Source organism: Tachysurus fulvidraco, chromosome 4, assembly GCF_022655615.1.
Source record: "Tachysurus fulvidraco isolate hzauxx_2018 chromosome 4, HZAU_PFXX_2.0, whole genome shotgun sequence".
NCBI classification, from domain to species: Eukaryota; Metazoa; Chordata; class Actinopteri; order Siluriformes; family Bagridae; genus Tachysurus; species Tachysurus fulvidraco.
In genome coordinates this window covers 1,694,078-1,716,705 of record NC_062521.1, presented here as the reverse complement: position 1 = coordinate 1,716,705, position 22,628 = coordinate 1,694,078, and the positions used below count along the sequence as shown (strand labels likewise).

Here is a 22,628-nt window from a genome sequence, read left to right as displayed (position 1 = left end):
ATATAAAGTTAAATCATAAAAAAGACGAGTGTGTAGTGGTTTAAAAAGATCAATATGATTAATTTTTACAGTTCATAACTATTATCAGTTTGTTAACTGCAACAGAAAGAGTGCTAGCTAAGTCAAAATGATTAATTCATGTGGTGTTAATTATTGTTCTAATTCTGTTGGTTAACTAAAAATTAGATGTAATTCAAGAAGTGTCCAGTAGGGGGAACTCAAAGGCTGCCTGGAGTAGCTGACTCGAACTATGCTGTGCGTCACAGCCAATTACAGCTCAGCACGCAGACAACAGCACAAGTCCTTGTCTCTTTTATTAATATATATTTTCCTCCTTTTCATGGGGTGTAACAAGTGTACAGATTGGTTAGAATGATGCAGAAAATAACTGACCTTTTGTGATCACTCCTGAAAGCGTAAAAACGCGAAGACGCAGAAAAAGCTGCAGTTTATCACACAGCTGATGTTAATATACCTTAAAAAGTAAAACATTAAGGAACGCCCACATATCTCCATATATGGTCATATTAAAAGTCCCACAAGGCAGACATTAGGAGCTTTTAAACTGTAGAGAAAACCAAAAGTGGCAATAAACTACAGACTAAATTTATTTGCCAAGTTTACGAGTTTTTTTTTGTTTGTTTGTTTGTTTTTTTGCTTGTGAGAAAATATAACAAAAATTTGATGGCTATGTTAAAAATTGTGTTGGATTATTTTTTTTTTTTTTAACTCTGTATGTTTCTCTAGCAGATTTATTTGTTTTGTGATTTTTTTTTTCAATAGTCGGGTTGTGATTATTTTTAAATAATCATATTTAGCATTTTATTTTCAGGGGAGATAAAGGAGGCAATCGACTGGCTGATTTTATTAGTCAATCATATATAATTGGACCAATTTGTGTATTGTATAAATAGAAAAATAAAAAATAAAAATGTAAAAAAAATGATATAAAAATATATATGATTAAATATATATATATGTATATATTTTTGTGTATATATCCATTTGGGGAAAAAAATATTTTTTTAATATAATTTTTTATTGTTTTGGGGTACATGTGGCGTTAAAACCTTCCTGTCCAATCAGCGAACTGTTCAAGTGTGTATTAACCAATCACATTTCATGAGGCGGATTTTATTCCCAGATAAATATAGGAAGTGAGTTTGAGCAACAACTGCGCCATTTGTTCCTGGTGGTTGCTGCCATTCACTCAGTGTTGTGTTTAGACACTTCAGCATGAAAAGTAAGTAATGAAACTCGGTATGATGATATTTCTACAAAGCAGATTGTACTGAATATCCAGAAGTATGTTAGTTTCTTAATCCGAATAGAAATGGAAATGAATTATCTTCACGAACAGAATCCACCCTGAAACACATGCAGCATGTTTATATATAAACAGATCCGTGGTGTGTGTGTTGGTTGGTTGGTCGGTTGGTTGGTTGGTGTTGTACTTTTATTATTCAACTCAAATGGATTAGAAAAAAAAAAAAAGCTCCCTGAGACCGCGTGAGGAAGGAACCTGAACATGAACCGGATTCACAATCAAACCGGTTCTCACAACGTCACATTCCATAGAGCTAAAATACAGAAATCATGGTGTGGTTATTGAGGTTATCGAGCTGGAACTTTTTGCCCTGTTCTAGCAACTTTGGAGCTTTATTTCTGGCTAAAATCTCTTCATTCCCAGGTGCTCATTATTTAACTCATGTATATATATTCAGAGAGATTTGATCCGGATCATTTTGTCACCTCAGCATCTTTGATACACAGCACCCTTACAATACTGGGTTCATGATTCCGATTGGATTAGATTCTGAAAATAAACCATATATTCTCTTTTTATTTATTTATTTCTGAATCATAAATGATGCAAAAACAATATGCATTTGTATGAAACTAAATAGATAGATCAAAAATAATTATGAACAGAACTAATGTAATATCGTAAACGGATTGTACTAGTTGTTCGTCATATCAGTGTAACACCATAACGGATCATATTATATAATATAGATATAACTGCTAGAGCTTCAGTTTATGTGGCATATAAACGGTAAAATAGCATTAGCTCATAGAACAACATCTTGGTATTGTGTCTGTGTCTTTTTAATATCACATTGTACTATATTAATACTGTATACATTTTACGTCTTTATTTCAGAGGTGATCAAAACTGTGATTGGCGTCACTGCAGGGGTGGCCGCTGGTACAGGTCAGTACTGGGAGATCATTCTAAAAACAAATGTTCTGTGGATTCTCTCAAAACACTCTAGTAGTAGATGGATTTCTGTAGCATCCCATTCAGAGTTTACTGTGTTCTTACTTTTGTTTCTCTAAACCTTACAGAAAGATTACATTCAATGTCACTGTGTCAGGAAAACAATCACTGATGGGTTGAGTTCCGGCCAACGTCACAGGCCTTTACAGCTCGTTGGCTAATACAGTTTTCTTACTCAAGATAAGCTTGTTGTACACAATGTTGTTGTATTTTGTTCTGGGTTTGTGTATTTTCTCTAGTTGGTACTGTCGTGTTAGCCCCTGCTGTACTCGGGTTGGTGGGCTTCACCGCCGGTGGCATCGCAGCCGGCTCCATAGCTGCCGGTATGATGTCATCAGCTGCTGTAGCTAATGGAGGAGCAGTAGCAGCAGGCAGCTTAGTGGCTGTTCTTCAGTCAGTAGGTGAGTCGATCGATCACTACATTCGTCCAACCAACCATCATGCAGAACAGACAGTAAAAGATTCAGTCCAAATCACCAATCACATTAACCACTCGACCCAAGTTACCAACCAGGTCATGCAAGCAACTACCAATTAACCAACCAGTTGACCAATCAGTCTGCTGTAAAATTAGAACCTGAATTCATGGTAGATACCTCCTTCAGTAGTTTCTGATTTCTGAACTCTTTGCTTTCAAGGTGCCGCTGGCTTTACGGCTGCCACAACGGCCGGAGTGGCGTCTACAGGCGGGGTCATCGGCGGTGTGCTGGGGTGGTTTTCTGACCGTAAAAGAAAGGGTCAATGTCGTGATCCACTAGAGAGCGTCAAACTATCGGTCCTGGAGACTGGAAATTCTTCAGCACCAGAGGATGATGAGGAAGATGACGACACTCCAAATGGCCCTTCCTCCAAGGAACTGCAAAAGATTTAATGTTTTTTTTTCTTTGTATCAGTGTGCCAAAATAAATACATACATTAAACTTGACATTTGTTCTTTTCCAGATTTTACATTATGCAGATATATCACAATCCCACATATATTATGTGCACATGTATGATTGGTCAATTAATTCGTCAGGTCCTTCTGCACGGTGTTGATCGTAGATTGTAGGTCAGCTAGAACTTTGTCTCTCTTAACAACAGTGTCTCAACACAGAAATGTTACTTTACAGTAAACTACAAAAAAATGTATTTGCTAATTTTACAAGTTTTTCCTTGTGAGAAAATATAACTAAAATCTGATGGCTATATTAAAACTTGTGTTGGATTTTTTTATTTTTAACTCTGTATGTTTCTCTACCAGATTTATTTGTTTTGTGAATTTTTTTTTTTTTCCCAATAATCGAGTAATTTTTTTTTCCAATAATCGAGTTATTTGGCATTTTCTTTTCAGGGGAGATAAAGGAGGAAATCGACTGTTTGATTTTATTAGTCAATCATATACAATTGGACCTGTGTGTGTGTGTGTGTAATATATATATATATATATATATATATATATATATAATTTTCTTTTTAATTAATGCACTTTTTTTCTCTGTTGGACCGGGGTATATGTGGTAGCAAAAGCTTCCTGTCCAATCAGCGAAGTGCTCGGGTGTGTATTAACCAATCACACTTCAGGAGGCGGGTTTTATTCCCAGCTAAAGTGAGGAAGTTAAATCGAGCAACAAGTTGTCGGTGGTTGCTGCTCTTCACTTTGTCTTGTGTTTATACATTTCAGCGTGAAAAGTAAGTAATAAAACTCAGTATGATGATATTTCTACAAAGCAGATTGTACTGAACCTTTAATGTTTCATGTCAGATATTTCCATTTGTTTCTATTAGTCTGTTAATCCGAATAGAAATGGAAGTTTCTAGTTTATGTGGTAGATATAACTGCTAGAGCTTCAGCTTATGTGGCATATAAACGGTAAAACAGCATTAGCTCATAGAACAGCATCTTGGTGTTGTGTCTGTGTCTTTAATATCATATTGTACTGTATTAATACTGTATAAATTTTACATCTTTATTTCAAAAGTGCTCAAAACTGTGATGGGCGCCACTGCCGGTGTGGCTGCTGGTACAGGTCAGTACTGGGAGATCGTTCTAAAAACAAATGTTCTGTGGATTAATAAAAATCATAAACATTAAGATTCTGTACAAACTTTAGGGGATAAAGAATACACAATGTTGTTGTGTTTTTTGTTCTGGGTTTGTGTATTTTCTCTAGTGGGTACTGTCGTGTTAGCCCCTGCTGTACTCGGGTTGGTGGGCTTCACCGCAGGTGGCATTACAGCCGGCTCCATAGCAGCTGGTATGATGTCATCAGCTGCTGTAGCTAATGGAGGAGCAGTAGCAGCAGGCAGCTTAGTGGCTGTTCTTCAGTCAGTAGGTGAGTCGATCGATACAGTCAAATAGTCGTCCAACCAACCAACATGCAGCCAAATGCGCCAACCGACCGATCACTCCAAACAACCATCCAACAATAAACCGATCACATTAACCACTCAGACCGAGTAACCAAACAGGTCATGCAATCGACTTCCAATTAACCAACCAGTTGTCCAATCAGTCTGGTGTAAAATTAGAACCTGAATTCATGACACATGACAATTTGGTAGATACCTATTTCAGTAGTTTGTGATTTCTGAACTCTTTTGCTCTCAAGGCGCCGCTGGCTTTACGGCTGCCACAACGGCCGGAGTGGCATCTACAGGCGGGATCATCGGCGCTGTGCTTTGGCGCAAATCGCCAAGAGATTGGAAATTCTTCAGCACTAGAGGAAGAAGAGAAAGTTGAGGACCCTTCAAATGCCACTTCTTCCAAAGAACTGCAAAAGTCTTCATGCTTTTTTGTTGTTGTTTTTTTTTGCATGAGTGTACTAAAACAATTCACAATAAATAACATTTGTCCAGATTTTTTAAAATGTGGATAACGGAAGAACTTTGTTTGAATTTTTTTATATAATCATAGATGGCTGACTATTCAATTCATCACTATGCATTAGAAGCAGGTTTCAGTGAACAGTTTTGTTTTAATTTTCAATGAAATAAGAGTTTCATGTAGAAGAAAATAATTCACAGGTCGTCATAGCAAACAAAAATGTATTTATATCAGTTGTTAAATTGCTGCTCGACTTGTTCCAAATACAGGCTTTGAGGCTTGCATGGTCACGTGACCGTTACCAATGGAGACGAGGGTGTGTTAAAGCTGTGATGGAACACAACCCATATATGCCTCATGACTTTACATGGTTCAAGTGATTCATTCGGTTCAGAGTAAATAGTCCCATAGATTCTTTATCTGGAATAACTTCTGCTATCTTACTGGTTTTGACCTCCTCTAAATCTCTTATTCCTGCACATCCACTCAAAAACTTGACATTCCCAACATAGCTGCTGTATTATATTTACTCTAAATTCTTATCAATGTTAACCATAAGGTTCCTTTGGTGAGGGCTCTGATTAAACCCCTGAAGATCCCTACAGCTATTATCAGAAATACTTCTGAGTACAAATTAGATGTCAACATTATAAAGTCACATTTGTGACTACTATTTTGTGACTAGGATAGTGTACAAATAAACAGGTTTATTAAATAAAATAAACAAAACTGGAACACAACAAAAGACATGACAAACGAGACCAAGAACGAAGATTCCGCACCGGAAATACACAACACGATTAACACATGAGGTGAAATACATAAGACAATGAACACATGAGGTTAAATACAACACACAGCACATTTTTTATTGCATAACAAGAACAGTAACAATATACATAGGATCACAGTGTGTACAACTATAATGTATTACGTTAATAATAGCATCAAAGGAAACAACAGAAAGAAAGAAAAACTATACAGGGGAAAAGAGGCAAGTGGGGGGAGCAAGGCACACGGCGTGGCAGATGGGGGGGGAGAGTCAAGGCACACCAGGAAGAAACCAGGAAGTGACGCGACGTCCCCCACCGGACAGGTGCGGACTGATGTCACCCAAATAACACACAGGGCTGACAAGAGTCACGCATTTCGGTCTTTTCTCACGTTCTCCCGCCACAGGAGGGAGGTTTGTAGTGGGAGCAGTGGGGTGTCAAGTGTGAATGTGTGGCAAATGGTTTACATGGCTCACGGGTCAGGTAAGAGGGCCCCTTAGCAGAATTTTGCTTAGGGCCCCAGGGAGGTCAGGATCGGCTCTGTAAGTGTGTGTTGCCTTTTTGGACTACTTTATTATTTGTAATGATATACTGTATAAAGTAAAGTACTTACATTAAACCCTTATGTGTTCGAATTTGACCACACAAGGACAGGATGTTTGGATATAGTTCAGCACAAGCCCAGACATTTTTAGGGTCACGATCGAGGACAATGTCCCGTCCAGAGACGAGCTGTTTCGTGTTGAGGTTTTGTTAAACCGACCATCGAAACTACCCTCTCTAATGAATATGTTTTTTTTCATTGGTTGTTGTGTTAAATCTTACCCAGATACAATAGTGCTATCTTCTGATTGGCTGTTGTGTAGCCACTTTTTTTGATTGACTGAAAAGTGTCAGGCTCGACAGGAGACGCACCTGATTCTTGCTCGGTTCCATAGAGACAGCGGTGCGGACTGATACGTTTTGGGCGCTGCGGCTTATTAAATATATGATAAATAGTCAAAAAGTTTTTCTGCGTGAGAAATACGATGTAAAAAGTTTTCTCCTAATGAGTATGCGATAGCAGAAATGATGTTTTTACTAGTGTAAAATGTAATTCCTGATGTCAAAAATATGGTAACTACCAGAATCACACTCTTAATATTTACATTTTAAGTATTGAAAACTGAATTCTTGATATCAAAAATCAATATCATGTGAATGTATTAAAGCTAAAATGGCTTGCCATACCGTATCACTGTGTTTTATAGTATGCATGAGAGCGGTACTTGATCCCTGATGGTGATTATTTACTGAGGGATGTGCATTCTTATTGACCTGGCATTATGCCCGTTCCAGTGTAAATCCATTGATTTCCATATTGCATTAACGTTGTTGTATCCCTGATTGAGTGACTATAAACATTGTCATTGAGGAGTGTTATCATGCTGCTTTTTGTACTGGTCCCCACACAGATGTTGCTGCTGGAAATCGCGCGTGTCATTTTGTGCACGATTGCACGCGCATATGAACGCATGTGCACACGCGGCGCGGCAATTGAGCTGCTGTTTATAAACACCCTTGGGCGTTTATTCACGCGAATGTTTACGCAATAAATTGTGTGACAGACAGACAGGCCAAAAGATGCACTGGCAGCACTGCACAGTTAATTTAGCTAGTCAGAACTAGAGACAGAATCACATCAACTTAACTTTACTGTTATTTGCTCTTGCTGACATCAAACTTGAAGAGAACACAAGTTTACCTGATTGCTGTTCTCGCATTTCACTCTCATTTTGTTTCTTTTTTCTCTTTTCATGGCCAGATGGATAACTCCGCTTCATATGGTCATCTACACAGTAAACATTAACACGCGGTGTAAAATAAGGCAGGGGGAAGCGGGACCTTGTGTAATTTGCGGGGCAACTTCCTACTGTACATATTGAGCATATGGGGCCGATCGGCTCAGCAACACTTACAATAAACAACACCAGTCATAATTTCTCTCTCTTTCACACACACACACACACACACACACACACACACACACACACACACACACACACACACACACACACACACACACACACACACACTCAAATTAATAAATGGAAATTGAACAAATACTTTGTATTTGGTGGTCAGTGATCCTGGTGAAACAGTTTTTTGTTTTTTGTTTGTTTGTTTGTTTGTTTGTTTGTTTGTTTTTGTAAGGGGGGGGTAAAAATACATCTCCCACAATAAGCCGGTCCAGGCTGACGCTATTGATGACACACACATTAACCACGTGAGAACTGTGTTGTTGTTTCTTAATCAGGCTGAAAGTTTCGTTTCTGTAGAAGAGCCCTGCCCCTTAGCTTCCCCAGCCATTCAGCTGCCCCAGCCCCTCAGCTGAAAAGACTTGCCTGTGCTTGTTTTCTGACCGTGTGGACAAGATGGTTTTGGGTGAGTTGTCTGCTGTTTATTCCTATTTAATAAGATGTAGGTCATGAAGTGCTGTGAGTGTTTATGATGTTCTGATCTGTTTTAACAGGCACAGCCTTAGTACTTGGAGCTGGAGCAGGTGCGTATACAGTCTGTTACTCCAAGTCACTTCTGATTTTACTCAGAAAATGTACAATATGTGCTGAGTATCTCAAAGGAGAACTTAATCTCCAAACTGCACTCTGTGTGAAGGAGTTTGTCATGTTCTTGCTTTTAGATATCTGTTATTTAACACAGACAGGAGCAAATCTGCAGAGTTATACAATGTCAATACAGGATTTTATTCTATTCTACTCATCATGTGTCATCTATACTGCCAGACAGAGTGATGATGATGATGATGATGATGATGTGTGTTGTTGAATCCATTTCTCCTGGACTGGTTTCTCTTGAAGTTGGTGGTGTTGTAGCAGCTCCAGTCATACTTACAGCAGTGGGTTTCACTGCTGGTGGCATCGCTGCAGGATCCTACGCTGCGTCTATGATGTCTGCTGCGGCGGTCGCTCAAGGTGGAGGTGTAGCAGCAGGAACTGCTGTTGCTGTCCTGCAGTCTGCAGGTAATCTCAGGCACAATCCGAGACGCAGATCATAACCAAATGAAAGCATCTTCTCATTCGGTTCTTGTTCTGTTTAGGGGCTGCTGGATTGTCCGTCGCCGGCCAGGCTGCTGCGGCGGCTACAGGAGCGGCGGTGGCTGCTGGGGCTGGATGGGTTTCCTCTGTGGTTCTTTTGATTCTTTAGATGTCTTTATGCACCTTGTGAATCATGGTTTTGTTTATTCATTTTTGCTTGATACGTTAAAGCTTTTACTAGCTTTCATCTACATGAAGGAAAACGGTCTAATCGTGTAAATAATAAAGAAGCTGCACTTATAACGTCAGAGTAAGTGTCTTCTTTCACTTTCTCATTGTTTTTGTTTATTATTATTATTATTATTATTATTATTATTGTTGTTGTTATTTGACTTATCTGGGGGAAATGTTTTAACTTTAAAGCCTCATTAATGTGGAACAACTTTACAGGAACACTTCAGCCCTACTGTAAGTCTGTGATATTTGATAGTATATTACTCCATAAGTAATAATACCACAATAATTCACAATAAATAACATTTTTAAACATGATTTTTAAAATGCAGATAAGAGAAGAACTTAGCTGAATTGTAGTCATGTTAAAGATGTTACGAGTCTTTGATGATGAACTGTCCACCTCCAGTGACATAGTGTGTGGCTCCAATTACGTCAGATTCCCAACCTGAATTCTGCCAACATTAATGGAATAGTATTTACTACCTATAAAAGAATTCACACATTGTCATAGCAAACAAAGGTGACTTGTTCCAAATAAGGGCTTTGAGGCTTGCGTGGTCACGTGACCGTCACCAATGGAGACGAGGGTGTGTTAAAGCTGTGATGGAACACAACCCATATATGCCTCATGACTTTGCATGGTTCAAGTGTTTCATACGGTTCAGAGTAAATAGTCCCATAGATTCTTTATCTGGAATAACTTCTGCTATCTTACTGGTTTTGACCTCCTCTAAATCTCTTATTCCTGCACATCCACTCAAAAACTTGACATTCCCAATATAGCTGCTGTATTATATTTACTCTAAATTCTTATCAATGTTAACGATAAGGTTCCTTTGGTGAGGGCTCTAATTGAACCCCTGAAGATCCCTACAGCTATTATCAGAAATACTTCTAAGTACAAATTAGATGTTAATTAAAGGCACATTTGTGACTAGGATAGTGTACAAATAAACAGGTTTATTAAATAAAATAAACAAAACTGGTACACGACAACAGAAGACATGACAAACGAGACAGGGACGAAGATTCCGCACCTGAAATACACAACACGATTAACACATGAGGTGAAATACATAAGACAATGAACACATGAGGTTAAATACAACACACAGCACATTTTTTATTGCATAACAAGAACAGTAACAATATACATACAGAGGATCACACTGTGTTCAACTATTATGTATTACGTTAATAATAGCATCAAAGGAAACAACAGAAAGAAAGAAAAACTATACAGGGGAAAAGAGGCAGGTGGGGGGAGCAAGGCACACGGAGAGGAAAGTGGGCGAGCAAGGCACACGGCGAGGCAGGTGGGGGTGAGCAAGGCACACGGAGAGGCAGGTGGGGGGAGCAGAAGGGCCGCGCACGACCCCCGACACACCGCGGTCAGATCCACGTCTCGAAAACCAGAAAATGGGGGTTCTTCTCTCCACTTATCAGCCAATCAAAAAAAGAGGCTACACAACAGCCAATCATAAAATATTACTATTGTATCTGGGTAAGATTTCACGCAACAACCAATGGAAAAAAAATGTCTGGGCTTGTGCTGAACTGTTATATGGGAGCAACATTACAAATGATAAAGGGGTCCAAAAAGGCAACAAACACTTACAACAAACAACACCAGTCATAATCTCTCTCTCTCTCTTTCTCTCTCTCTCTCTCTCTCTCTCTCTCTCTCTCTCTCTATCTATCTCTCTATCTCTCTCTCTAACTCTCTCTCTCTCACACACACACACACACTCACACTCAAATTAATAAATGGAAATTGAACAAATACTTTGTATTTGGTTAAAATGTGGTCAGTGATCCTGGTGAAACAATTTTTTGCGTCACTGGGGGTTTAAAAATGTCACTCTTGCCTGTTTTCAAAACTTGACAGCCCTGTAACACAAAAGAAAAAAACAAAATACAGAGAAAAACAGGGCAGGAAAAAAATAAAAAATACTGCTCCCACAATAAGCCGGTCCTTTTGATGACACACACATTAACCACGTGAGAACTGTGTTGTTGTTTCTAAATCAGGCTGTAAGTTTCGTTTCTGTAGAAGAGCCCAGCCCCTCACCTGCCCTCTATAAAACACTTGACTGTGCTTGTTTTCTGATCGTGTGAACAAAATGGATTGGGGTGAGTTGTCTGCTGTTTTCCGAGTTAATAAGATGTAGGTTATGAAGTGCTGTGAGTGTTTATGATGTTCTGATCTGTTTTAACAGGCACAGCCTTAGTACTTGGAGCTGGAGCAGGTGCGTATACAGTCTGTTACTCCAAATCACTTCCGATTTTACTCAGAAAATGTACAATATGTGCTGAGTATCTCAAAGGAGAACTTAATCTCCAAACTGCACTCTGTGTGAAGGAGTTTGTCATGTTCTTGCTTTTAGATATCTGTTATTTAACACAGACAGGAGCAAATCTGCAGAGTTATACAATGTCAATACAGGATTTTATTCTATTCTACTCATCATGTGTCATCTATACTGCCAGACATTATATATGACAAAGTGATGATGATGATGATGATGATGATGATGATGATGATGATGATGATGTGTGTTGTTGAATCCATTTCTCCTGGACTGGTTTGTCTTGAAGTTGGTGGTGTTATAGCAGCTCCAGCAATAATTACAGCAGCGGGTTTCACTGCTGGTGGCATCGCTGCAGGATCCCTCGCTTCATCTATGATGTCTGCTGCGGCGGTCGCTCAAGGTGGAGGTGTAGCAGCAGGAACTGCTGTTGCTGTCCTGCAGTCTGCAGGTAATCTCAGGCACAATCCGAGACGCAGATCATAACCAAACGAAAGCATCTTCTCATTCGGTTCTTGTTCTGTTTAGGGGCTGCTGGATTGTCCGTCGCCGGCCAGGCTGCTGCGGCGGCTACAGGAGCGGCGGTGGCTGCTGGAGCTGAATATTTTGCCTCTGTGGTTTTTTAGATGCCTTTATGCACCTTATGAATCATGGTTTTATTTATTAATTTTTGCTTGATACGTTAAAGCTTTTACTAGCTTTCATCTACATGAAGGAAAACGGTCTAAGCGCATAAATAATAAAGAAGCTGCACTTATAACGTCAGAGTAAGTGTCTTCTTTCACTTTCTCATTGTTTTTGTTCATTATTATTATTATTATTATTATTATTATTATTATTATTATTATTATTTGTCACGGTCGGCGCAGCGCACACACCGCCTGAACATCAGCGCAGAGAAGCGTCTCCGGAGTATTAACTCTCTTCCGGACTACACTCCCCAGCATCCAAGGGCGTCGATTTGGGTAGGGACGGTAGGGACATGTCCCTACCAATATCCAGGGAACACTCAATTGTCCCTAGCAATAATTCGACCAAGCCTATATATATTTATATATAACCACTGATATCCGGCTGTGTCTTGTGCTTTTTTACTTATTTCATTTAACATTTATCCAGAAATCATTAAATAAGATGAAAATATTTTATACGGCGTTCTGTAAAAAATAGCGCAACTTGTGGGGCACAAACGGTTAACAGATTTACCCCCTGCAATGAATCCCGTCTCTGTATCTCACCTCTCTAAAATGATTGGCCTTCGCCTTTTTTGAGTCCCGCCTCTCTAACCCACGTCGCTGTTTGATTGGCTGTGTCTTTCTCGCAAATGTGTTGAGTTCAGCTGCAGCTATATTCCGTTGTATGAAGCAATATGCAACGTGATTATGCAGGTTACCGGTATGTGAGGAAGAAAGTATTCTTATAACAACAGTGCACAAAATACGGGGAATGCTGTCCCCACCAATGTCAAATAAATTATGTCCCCACCAATGTCAAATAAATTATGTCCCCACCAAAGTCAAATAAATTATGTCCCCACCAAAGTCAAATAAATTATGTCCCGACCAAAGTCAAATAAATTATGTCCCCACCAAAGTCAAAATCAAACTTTCGCCATTGCCAGCATCCATCACCCACCCTGATTACACCGCCACCTGTTCCTCATCACCACGCTCTACTTAAGCTGCACTTGAAGTGCATTTCTGATATTCCTATTTCGGCTCTGTTTCTGATTATTGACCCTTCTGATTGGTTGCTACCTGCCCCGACCTTCTGCCTGTTTACCGTTTTCTGTCTATCCTCTGATATTCCTTGTTTGCCTGCTCTGACCCTGCTTGTCTGACTTCGTGTGTGATTTCATTAAAATACGCTGCAAATGGATCCAAAGCTTTATGCCGCCTCATTACATTATTATTATTATTATTATTATTATTATTATTATTATTATTATTATTTGTGGGGAAATGTTTTAACTTGGGGGCACGGTGGCACCCGTGACCCGAGGTAGTTCGGATAAAGCGGTAGAGAATGAATGAATGAATGAATGAATGAATGAATGAATGTTTTAACTTTAAAGGCTAATTAATGTGGAACAACTTTACAGGAACACTTCAGCCCTACTGGAAGTCTGTGATATTTGATAGTATATTACCCCATAAGTATATATATACATATATATTTATTTAGTCTGTATGTATGTATGTATGTATGTATGTATGTATGTATGTATGTATGTCTGTATGTGTGTGTGTGTGTGTGTGTGTGTGTGTGTGTGTGTGTGTGTGTGTGTGTGTGTGTGTGTGTGTGTATGTGTCACAAGCGGGAGGAGGAAGACGGACCCATACGCAGGATAGCTTCAAATGAATAGGGTTTAATAAATGATAAACACAAAACAGGAACACAGACGAAAACTAAACAGGACAAAGGACGACGAAACAATGACGATGATTAAATAGACACAACAATTAACAATAAGGAACAACTGTGTAAAGACAGCGAGGAGTAAACAAAGGCGGGGGGTGGGGCAGTCACGTGACACGGAACATAAACAAACGCACATGGCCAAAAGTTTGGGCTAAGTCCTGACAGTATGTATGTGTGTATGTGTATGTGTTAATTGTTGTCTTTCACTGAGTTTTTATCCTGGTTAAATACAGTTTATTGTTTATTAATAATACTACTTCTTGTGTGTGAGTTGTGTCTATCATTTAAAAACACTCATGATTACGTTTGAGGGCAGAAACTCTTAGATTTATTTACAAACTTTTACTGATTTTTGCTGTTAGTATCCTCATATTTTCCCTGCTGTGTCAACTGGAATTTGCCCTACGGCGGATTTATAAAGGTACATCTCATCTTATCTTATCTCATCTCAATCTATTAACATTACACAATACTTATACTGATACTACTACTACTACTACTAATAATAATAATAATAATAATAATAATAATAATAATAATAATAATAATAATAATAAATTATAATAAATAATAATTATGATAACAACAACAATAACAATAATAATAAGAAGAAGAAGAAGAAGAAGAAGAAGAAAAAGAATATTAAGCTGCACAAATTTCACTGATATGCTAATTTGCTTCTTATCTAATATGATACTTACCTACACGATCTTTAATGATATGACAACTAGCTGTTAGCTTTTTTGTATAACAGACAAAATACAGATTGTAACAGCTGTGTTGTTTTATTACTCGGTTGTCGCTCAGCCAATCAGATTTCAGTACCGACGCGTGTGTTTCTTGTTCGTGCCACAAGATGGCGGTGCAACACTCGAATCGGTAAACAGCCTGCATCCGTTCAAACAACGACGAAGAAATACAGCGTGCGTCCTTCCTTCCTTCCGGGTTCCTTTTGTTTACGTTCTTGTGTCCGAGCTGTAAAATGGATTATTTTACCAAGACTCTGAAGGCAGATTGTCAGGATTTACTCGGGCGTTTTCAGACCAGGGCTTCTGTGCGCTTTGAGGACTTTTCAGCCATCTGGAGAGAAATGAATTTCTCCACAATATTTTAGTGAGTAGAGCTGAAAAAGGTGTCGTTCACTTTTATTAACAGATAAAAACAACTTTCTCCAGAACCTGAGACACAGAATCACACTGAGACTGAATCACACTTGAGACACACTGAGACACAGGATGAACAGAGCAACACGGTCATTACAATGAGGCAGGGACGGAAATTAAAGCAGCTTTAAGCAACATTAGCACTCGTGCTAACTTCAGACAGAATTAGAATGATTTCATGTGATGTCTGTAAAAATGTCCTGAAAGTGTGGAGTGGACTTTGTGTAGTGAGATTGGAGCATCATGTGACCTTTATACATCTCTCTGGATCAACATCTCTCTCTCTCTCTCTCTCTCTCTCTCTCTCTCTCTCTCTCTCTCTCTCTCTGTCTCTTTGTCTCTCTCTGGCTCTCTCTCTGTATCTCTCTCTCTTTGTCTCTCTCTCTTTGTCTCTCTCTGTATGTGGTATGTGTCTCTCCCTGTCTCTCTCTCTTTGTCTCTCTCTCTCTCTTTGTCTCTCTCTCTCTGGCTCTCTCTGTATGTGTGTCTCTCTCTCTGTCTCTCTCTCTTTGTCTCTCTCTGTATGTGGTACGTGTCTCTCCCTGTCTCTCTCTCTTTGTCTCTCTCTCTGGCTCTCTGTATGTGGTATGTGTCTCTCTCTCTCTCTCTGTCTCTCTCTCTTTGTCTCTCTCTCTGTCTGTCTCTCTTTATGTCTCTTTCTGTATCTCTGTCTCTGGCTCTCTCTCTCTCTCTTTGTCTCTCTCTCTCTGTCTCTCTCTCTCAGTGGAAACTTGGAGCCCAGTGAGAAGAAGGTCTTCGCTCGTTTGGCTTTGTCCACAGCCTCTCCGTATCTTCTCCCTCCGCACTCCTTCCATATTCGTGTCGGAGGTCTTTACCTGCTCTACGGCCTCTACAGCTCTCAGCTCAACACTCCCAAGGAACGGGTAAAGCCTCCTGATCAGACACGCAGTTCACACAGAGTATTATATGTATTCTCTCTTATTAACTGATGTGTTATGGGACGTATTTTCCTGCAGATTCGCATCGCTCTGAAGGACTGGGACGATCTGATCCGGTTCCAGCAGGATGCGTTAAACGCGCAGCACTACGACGTGGTCTACATTGTCAGGAAACTGCTGTATGAAAAAGCCTTCTGCTTCACCGCCATGCCAGACAAGGTGAGCTTCATCCTTTACTCCGGAGCACAACGTATATAGAGAGAGAAAAAATCAAGAGTCTTGTAGTTCCAGCGCTACATGCAAATGTCCATACAGCCGCTTTAAACGTCATTGGGAAATAAAACGTCGCTTTACTTCCGTCAGGTCAAGGAGGCAGATTCTGCTCCTTCCTCTGGCCGCCTCCGTAACCTTCCAGTTCTCAGCTATATGATTAAGTTCAGAAATAAATCAGAGCGGATCGGTTCGATCTTTAGCGTCTCGAACCCTCTACTGAAACACGACCTCCGCTTTTCTGTGCCTTTTGTTCACAGCTGTCCTACAAGGTGAAGAAGAAGCGAGTGGACCAGAGGCAGAACCTGTGCGAGTCGTTTGTGGACCGTCCGTCTCGACCTCAGGAGCTCATCAGCGACAAATTGCTGGAGGTGAAATGTTAAGCATATCTGTGTACATCTACATATCATTTACTCAGCCTCACATCACAGGATACCTTCATGTGTTAGTGAGAGGGTTTGGTGATGTGACAGAATCCCGTGTGTGTGGTGCTGTTTTTCCAGGAGCTGACCAACGTCCACGAGCACTACGAAGGGCTGAAGAAGTCGGTTCTACAGCCGCAGTCGCCTCGGGCCAATCTGAGTCTCATCAAACAGAACCTGGTGCCCAAACTGCGCAGCTCCGTTCTCACGTTCTCCAGCTGGCAGGAGAATCATGCTGTGAGAGTTTATCATGTGTCCTGCTGATTGCTGAGCTCTTTGTGTTTTGACCTGAAGCCATGACCTCGTGTGTGTGTGTGTGTGTGTGTGTGTGTGTGTGTGTGTGTGTGTGTGTGTGTGTGTGTGTGTGTAGGACAGTCAGAGTGACAGAGACGCAGGAGAAGGAACATCAAATCAGAAGGAGGTGAGGAAAAGAAAGTTAGATCATTATTAAAGTTTACATGTACAGAGTTGTCGTCTTCCTGGTGTCGTCACCTGAGTGTGTAAATAAGATGAACTGAGAACTTTTTTTTTCTACACTGTTTGTTTCTCTTGTGCAGAGTTCCCACAGAGCTCGGCTCCTGGCCTCCATCAAATCCAGGTCTTACTCTCAGGCTGTGGAGGTGTGTATTCTATAAAAGCGCTGAACTCACACACCGTACACAGTACGTCTTTATCATTTCTCGGACTAAATGAACGAATCCTCCTCGACGTCCCAGCACAGTTTATAGCGTAGCGTTAAAACACAGTAACGAGACGGCCCTCATTCTGCAGACGAACATTTAATGATTGAAATGGGATTAATTGCGTAACCTTAAAATAATTAGACAGAATTTTACATTGATTATAATTTTTTTTTTATTATTATTTCTGAAGTATTTTTTATTTTGTAATTTTTAATATTATATATATTAATATTATATATAATTCATTCATTTGTATATTTTGTGGAGTGTTTATAGGGTGAATATTTATTTATATTTTTTTCACTTCTCTAAAAAATAGAGACGCATGGTCCGAATTATTGATCCGTCTGAACACGAGACCAGTTAAAGCACAAGTTCACGGTGCAGCATGTTCGCCATAACAATCACAAACGAAAGCAGGAAGTAACATTAAATAAGTTATTAAGCTCCGACAAAATGAAACGATTCATACGTCTGGCGCTTTTTCTTTCACCGACTTGAAAGCGGTTGAACGAAACGAATGTACGGTGTTTGACAAGTTGATAATATGCCGTTCGATGTGTTCGATGCGTCAGGCTACGAAGTCTCGGCGTCACAGACAAGTCAAGGTGACGTCGGCGGATCAGGACCCGGAGTCCATGCAGCGAGCCCGCGGGTTCACGAGACCTCCTTCTCTGAAAGCACGCACCAAATCACGCTTCATGACCGAGGGTGAGTGAGAGGAACGACCAGAAAACACACACGGATTGTTTGATAAACAGCTCATTAGGAGTAAAAGTCGTGTGCTGTATAAGACGTACGAACATTTAGTGGCCGGAAAAACCAATGTGAAAAGTGTGTGTGTGTGTGTGTGTGTGTGTGTGTGTGTGTGTGTGTGTGTGTGTGTGTGTGTGTGTGTCTGTGTGTGTGAGAAATATATTTATATAAATACCCCCAAACACACCACACACACAGCATTTATATTGGTCTAAAATCAAAACATCACTTTATTTATATTATATATAGGGTGCCAATAATTATGGACTTAAATATAATTGGTATTTTCTAGTGTTAGTCAGAGAGATTAAAACCCCAAAGCAACTAAACTGAGCAGTGGGAGATCGGATATGACTTTGTTTTTAGTTATGAAGTCATTTTAAGATGCTGATTGGCTGCTTTCTTGTCCAATAGAAAGCCAGATGGCGGAGCTGCAGACCACAACCCAGCTGTGGCGCCTCGCTGCGGTGGAGGGACACAAGACCGAAGGTGAAGAAAATCAGACAGTTTGGGTTTTACCATCTCAGCATATAATGAGTTTGTTGTTGTTTGTTTGTTTGTTTGTTTGTTTGTTTAGTCACTGTATCTGACCGGGTGTCTGATTACATTTTTCTCACCTGTTCAACAGGAAAAAAGAAGAAAAGATTCATCTGGAAAGAACACGTGCAGTAACCACTATACAGCCTGATTGGACGGGTCTAACGTTACGGGGTGATCGGATGGACGCATGATGTGTCGTATCTGATTAGAGGAGATTGTGACGGGTGAAAGTTGATCAGACAAGCTTGGAAAAAGTCATGTCTGATTGCACGAGCTTGTAGATAGCTGCGGCACGTTTGATTGGCTGAAGTATGATTGGTCTGGATCCTGTAGCTGGTTGTGTCTGATTGGACAGTTGTGACATGTCTCTCATTCTCTCTCATCTCTTTCCATAAGAAGTGTCTGATTGGACAGCTGGGTAACAGGTCACATCTGATTGGACAGCTGTGTAACAGGTCACATCTGATTGGACAGCTGGGTAACAGGTCACATCTGATTGGACAGCTGGGTAACAGGTCACATCTGATTGGACAGCTGGGTAACAGGTCACATCTGATTGGACAGCTGGGTAACAGGTCACATCTGATTGGACAGCTGTGTAACAGGTCACATCTGATTGGACAGCTGGGTAACAGGTCACATCTGATTGGACAGCTGGGTAACAGGTCACATCTGATTGGACAGCTGATTGGATGTCATTGTGGGTTTTTATTATTGTTTTTATGTTTACAAAAGAAAATATGTGAAGTTACTTTTAGATAAATGAGATTCTTAATAACAAAAGATGGGCTTTCATTTGAAGTGTATTTTTATCCCATAATATTTGCATTGCTTTTGTCTTTTAATACTGTTTATATATGGAGTCTGAACAAGTTAATGCTTTTATTGCAGTTTTTATACACATGATGTTAAAATGCCTCTCCTGGTTGTTGTTGTTGTTGTTGTTGTTGTTTCTTTCCATTTTATTTGGCAGTAAATGTCTGTATGTGAACATTGCTGTATTATTCTGTGCTTTTCTTTGCCATCCTGATTACTGTGTAATAAAGAAGCACGATGTCAGAACAAAGCAACGCACGTGTGATGTGTAATAGATGAAGCATATGAACAGTTAGAGCATCGCACAGCAGAAGTAAACCTGAGCACATGGTCAGAGTTGTGCGCATGCGCGCTGGCTGGAGGCAGAGCGTCTCACCGCATCCCGCTGCATCTGCTGCAGTGATGAAGGAGGAAATGTGCTGATGTCGGATTTCTCTCTCACACATCATCACATCACATCATATCATCACATCTAACAAAACAAATAAAGGAATAAACGGGCAACTGCTGAGTGGAAAAACTCCCGGTTCTCTTCGATCTGATATAACAATGGCAGCCGACAGTAAGTGACCTGTTTATACTGTTTTATTACCGAGCTGCTTCATCATGTGTCTGAATGTCCTGTTGATTTAATGCTTTATATTTAGGGTGTAGTGTAATGTAATGATGCTGGACCTGCGCGTGCCTATGTAGGCTTCGCGCGTTCATGTGTGTGCGCGTGCGTGAGTCTCTCTCTCTGTCTATCTCTTCCTCTGTCTCTCTCTGTCTCTCTCTGTGTGTTCTGAAGAACAAATTTATGTGTCTGGCAAATAACAAATAAAAGTCTTTTTAAATCTCAAACCTCTGTCTGTCTGTCTGTCAGTCAGTCAGTCTCTGTCTGTCTGTCTCTCTCTGCCTGTCTGTGTCTCTCTCTCTGTCTGTCTGTCTTTCTCTCTCTGTCTCTCTCTTCCTCTCTGTCTGTCTGTCTGTCTGTCTGTCTGTCTGTCTCTGTATGTCTGTCTGTCTGGTTTTCTCTCTCTCTCTCTCTCTTCCTATCTGTCTCTCTCTCTGTCTGTCTGTCTCTCTCGTACTCTCTCTTTCTCTTTCTCTTTCGACATCATACACATGAGACCAATTGCAATATTAACTGCTTGGTTAGGGGGATCTGCATCTGCTCATCTGCATCCCACATCAAATACGTTTGTGTCTTTATGATGGCACAGAATTATCAAAATATGACAAAACAGACCTACAAACACTCAACACAACACAACAAAATTGTTGTTGTGACATTTTTGAGCACGATGTTTCACTATAGTGTCAGTATTTACAGGCAAATCCTAGCATGAAATGTGCTGTGCTGATTAGGCGCTGAGGTATAGGATGAATAAGGTTTAGGAGGAAACCAAAGGGACGGGGGAAAAATCCAACCAGTGTGTTTGGGGGAAGGTCCCGGGATGAGCATCGCCACGGAAATGCCGGCAAAAATAAGGTCATTAGATGGAAATGACCATGGAAATGACGTTTTAATCAAAAACTCAACTGATTAAAATGCTTTCCATCTGCTGATGGGGAAAAAAATGTAATCAAAACTTATTGTAAATTTTGTATGACTGAATCTAACATGGCGTTTGTGCACTTTTTGTCTCACTTTGATTACTACTGCTTTCTCCCGCTTCCTGTCCTTGGGAAGTGTTTTGATTAGAAGATTAACAGACTGATAATGAGTGTTTAATAGAAAAAGCCCCTGCATGTGATGACTGAGTCTCTCGGTGAAGTCCACGCAGAGGAAATGCGAATCCATTACGGCTCACAGAGGGGAAAAAAATCAGTGTTATTCTACAGGAAGTGTTTGATTCCTTTTTTGAAAGCCTTCCTGTCTGTTTCGTGTGAATGCGGTTTAATGTTTTAACCCTAACCCAGTCTTTAACGATTTAACGATTGATTCCAAATCTAGTCTTTAATCTGATGATGATGATGATGATGATGATGATGATGTAGTCGGTAGTGAAGGACGTTCTGAATGTGATGCATCGCTCTCAGAAGGGCGTCTCGGTTTAATAATAAAATAAAAGCTGAAAGTTGTTTGCTCTGCGTTCGAGAGATTTAATGGAGCTTGGCGTCAGCAGACCGACTCTGAGCAAGTTGTTATCCAGTCTCGGCATGTGGGATGAGACGATACGACTCACAGGAAATGAAATCAAGCCGACGGTGAACAGATGAAAGTGGATGCGGTGATGGCTTCAGATTGATGGATCCGCCGTCGACGGATGAGATTCGAAAGTGAAAAGTGTGAACACGGACAAATCGGTGGTCAAACCGAGCAAGACATTTTAAATCCAATAATATATTTTTGCCAGGTCTTGAGTAATACAGGTAACACGACGAGAGACATAGTTCTGTCAGGACCACTTTGTCACAAGGGAATTATTAGATGATATGCATACAGTTAGTGTTGGCGGTATGGTTCTGTTCTGGGCAAGAATCCACGTGCCCGTCCATGCGCATGCATGGACAGAGCGGGGAGAGCAGCGACTAGAAAATAGAATAGACACCCCCCCCCCCCCCCAACAGAACCACTCGCATGCATAGTATTGATAAGCTCACGTACACGTTTTTTGAAAAGTAATAAATGAATGGATATATATAATTAAATAATTAGAGAGAGAGAGAGAGAGAGAGAGAGAGAGAGAGAGAGAGAGAGAGAGAGAGATTTAAGAAGTAAACTGGTACAGCGAACACGGGTTCCAGCATGGTGGAGTCGGGGTTGGAGAAGGGAGTTTAGATCGCGGCAGCATCGAAGCGCTGAACGGCTCTATGAATGGGAGTGTAAATGGTCGGGTTGTAAAGATGTCGTAACCGGATTGGTGCGCGTCGTGGACAGCTGATTAACAGCTGATGCACGCTTGACGACGTGGCCTGCCAGAACTGACACGCTGCTTGATTTATGGGTCTGTTGTTCTCAATGCTGGGATTCGAACTTCTCACAGATTGTTTCATTAATCTGGGGCGTATCGCGGAACACGCTGGGAATAGAACATATTAGCAGGACGTTGTGGGTTTCGAGTTTCGGGCCGTCCACGACTGATATATATGGATTATTGACTATAACAAAATATATTTTAAAATCTGGATGGAAATAAATAACGTTTAGTAAAATATGATAGTGTTTCTGGAGTATGTGATGAGTTGAGTAATGAAATGGGATGTTTATGCAAGTAACCGGTGTGTGAGTCGT

At 40.4% G+C, this 22,628-nt stretch overlaps 7 protein-coding genes across 10 annotated transcripts in view; 6 read left to right on the top strand and 1 right to left on the bottom strand.

Moving 5' to 3' along the window:
• Positions 1-493, bottom strand: part of LOC113656639 (fibronectin type III domain-containing protein 5-like) — a 171,500-nt gene extending 171,007 nt beyond the window's left edge. For all 4 annotated transcript variants that reach the window (XM_047812219.1, XM_047812218.1, XM_047812220.1 and 1 more), the window contains exon 1: positions 394-493. The gene's annotated coding sequence lies outside the window, so the exon portion shown is untranslated. The remainder of the gene's footprint in view (positions 1-393) is intronic.
• A 632-nt stretch (positions 494-1,125) lies between these two features.
• Positions 1,126-3,206, top strand: LOC113655780 (interferon alpha-inducible protein 27-like protein 2). Its single transcript, XM_027166526.2, has 4 exons — positions 1,126-1,243; positions 2,165-2,215; positions 2,521-2,682; positions 2,920-3,206. The coding sequence occupies exons 1-4, from the start codon at positions 1,237-1,239 to the stop codon at positions 3,150-3,152; spliced, it is 453 nt and encodes a 150-aa protein (XP_027022327.1). The 5' UTR covers positions 1,126-1,236; the 3' UTR covers positions 3,153-3,206.
• A 587-nt stretch (positions 3,207-3,793) lies between these two features.
• Positions 3,794-5,134, top strand: LOC125141032 (interferon alpha-inducible protein 27-like protein 2A). Its single transcript, XM_047812280.1, has 4 exons — positions 3,794-3,952; positions 4,243-4,290; positions 4,435-4,596; positions 4,873-5,134. Coding segments are annotated over exons 1-4 (342 nt in total). The 5' UTR covers positions 3,794-3,951; the 3' UTR covers positions 5,004-5,134.
• A 3,021-nt stretch (positions 5,135-8,155) lies between these two features.
• LOC113655799 (interferon alpha-inducible protein 27-like protein 2A) lies at positions 8,156-9,198 on the top strand. Its single transcript, XM_027166570.2, has 4 exons — positions 8,156-8,284; positions 8,373-8,402; positions 8,719-8,880; positions 8,958-9,198. The coding sequence occupies exons 1-4, from the start codon at positions 8,275-8,277 to the stop codon at positions 9,062-9,064; spliced, it is 309 nt and encodes a 102-aa protein (XP_027022371.1). The 5' UTR covers positions 8,156-8,274; the 3' UTR covers positions 9,065-9,198.
• A 1,938-nt stretch (positions 9,199-11,136) lies between these two features.
• On the top strand, positions 11,137-12,201 carry LOC113655805 (interferon alpha-inducible protein 27-like protein 2A). The gene is made up of 4 exons (XM_027166583.2): positions 11,137-11,265; positions 11,352-11,381; positions 11,731-11,892; positions 11,970-12,201. Exons 1-4 carry the CDS (start codon positions 11,256-11,258, stop codon positions 12,065-12,067), a joined length of 300 nt encoding a protein of 99 aa, XP_027022384.1. The 5' UTR covers positions 11,137-11,255; the 3' UTR covers positions 12,068-12,201.
• Positions 12,202-14,791: 2,590 nt separating this feature from the next.
• Positions 14,792-19,665, top strand: snapc1b (small nuclear RNA activating complex, polypeptide 1b). Its single transcript, XM_027168272.2, has 10 exons — positions 14,792-14,975; positions 15,750-15,909; positions 16,003-16,143; positions 16,455-16,565; positions 16,698-16,853; positions 16,987-17,037; positions 17,174-17,236; positions 17,875-18,010; positions 18,470-18,544; positions 18,684-19,665. Exons 1-10 carry the CDS (start codon positions 14,845-14,847, stop codon positions 18,725-18,727), a joined length of 1,068 nt encoding a protein of 355 aa, XP_027024073.1. The 5' UTR covers positions 14,792-14,844; the 3' UTR covers positions 18,728-19,665.
• Positions 19,666-19,821: 156 nt separating this feature from the next.
• The window catches only part of syt16 (synaptotagmin XVI), a 17,780-nt gene continuing 14,973 nt past the window's right edge, over positions 19,822-22,628 (top strand). The window contains exon 1 of the mRNA XM_027168259.2: positions 19,822-19,973. Within this exon, the coding sequence (XP_027024060.1) occupies positions 19,961-19,973 (13 nt within the window). The 5' untranslated portion in view covers positions 19,822-19,960. The remainder of the gene's footprint in view (positions 19,974-22,628) is intronic.

Excerpts from the sequence above, each read along its gene's own strand:
- LOC113655780 (XM_027166526.2), top strand. Across the intron at positions 2,216-2,520 it reads AGGGGTGGCCGCTGGTACAG|TTGGTACTGTCGTGTTAGCC; the intron begins GTCAGTACTGGG and ends TATTTTCTCTAG. Across the intron at positions 2,683-2,919 it reads GGCTGTTCTTCAGTCAGTAG|GTGCCGCTGGCTTTACGGCT; the intron begins GTGAGTCGATCG and ends TTTGCTTTCAAG.
- LOC125141032 (XM_047812280.1), top strand. Across the intron at positions 4,291-4,434 it reads CGGTGTGGCTGCTGGTACAG|TGGGTACTGTCGTGTTAGCC; the intron begins GTCAGTACTGGG and ends TATTTTCTCTAG. Across the intron at positions 4,597-4,872 it reads GGCTGTTCTTCAGTCAGTAG|GCGCCGCTGGCTTTACGGCT; the intron begins GTGAGTCGATCG and ends TTTGCTCTCAAG.
- LOC113655799 (XM_027166570.2), top strand. Across the intron at positions 8,403-8,718 it reads AGTACTTGGAGCTGGAGCAG|TTGGTGGTGTTGTAGCAGCT; the intron begins GTGCGTATACAG and ends TTTCTCTTGAAG. Across the intron at positions 8,881-8,957 it reads TGCTGTCCTGCAGTCTGCAG|GGGCTGCTGGATTGTCCGTC; the intron begins GTAATCTCAGGC and ends TGTTCTGTTTAG.
- LOC113655805 (XM_027166583.2), top strand. Across the intron at positions 11,382-11,730 it reads AGTACTTGGAGCTGGAGCAG|TTGGTGGTGTTATAGCAGCT; the intron begins GTGCGTATACAG and ends TTTGTCTTGAAG. Across the intron at positions 11,893-11,969 it reads TGCTGTCCTGCAGTCTGCAG|GGGCTGCTGGATTGTCCGTC; the intron begins GTAATCTCAGGC and ends TGTTCTGTTTAG.
- snapc1b (XM_027168272.2), top strand. The coding sequence starts at position 14,845 with ATGGATTATTTTACCAAGACTCTGAAGGCAGATTGTCAGGATTTACTC. Across the intron at positions 15,910-16,002 it reads TCAACACTCCCAAGGAACGG|ATTCGCATCGCTCTGAAGGA; the intron begins GTAAAGCCTCCT and ends ATTTTCCTGCAG. Across the intron at positions 16,144-16,454 it reads TCACCGCCATGCCAGACAAG|CTGTCCTACAAGGTGAAGAA; the intron begins GTGAGCTTCATC and ends TTTTGTTCACAG.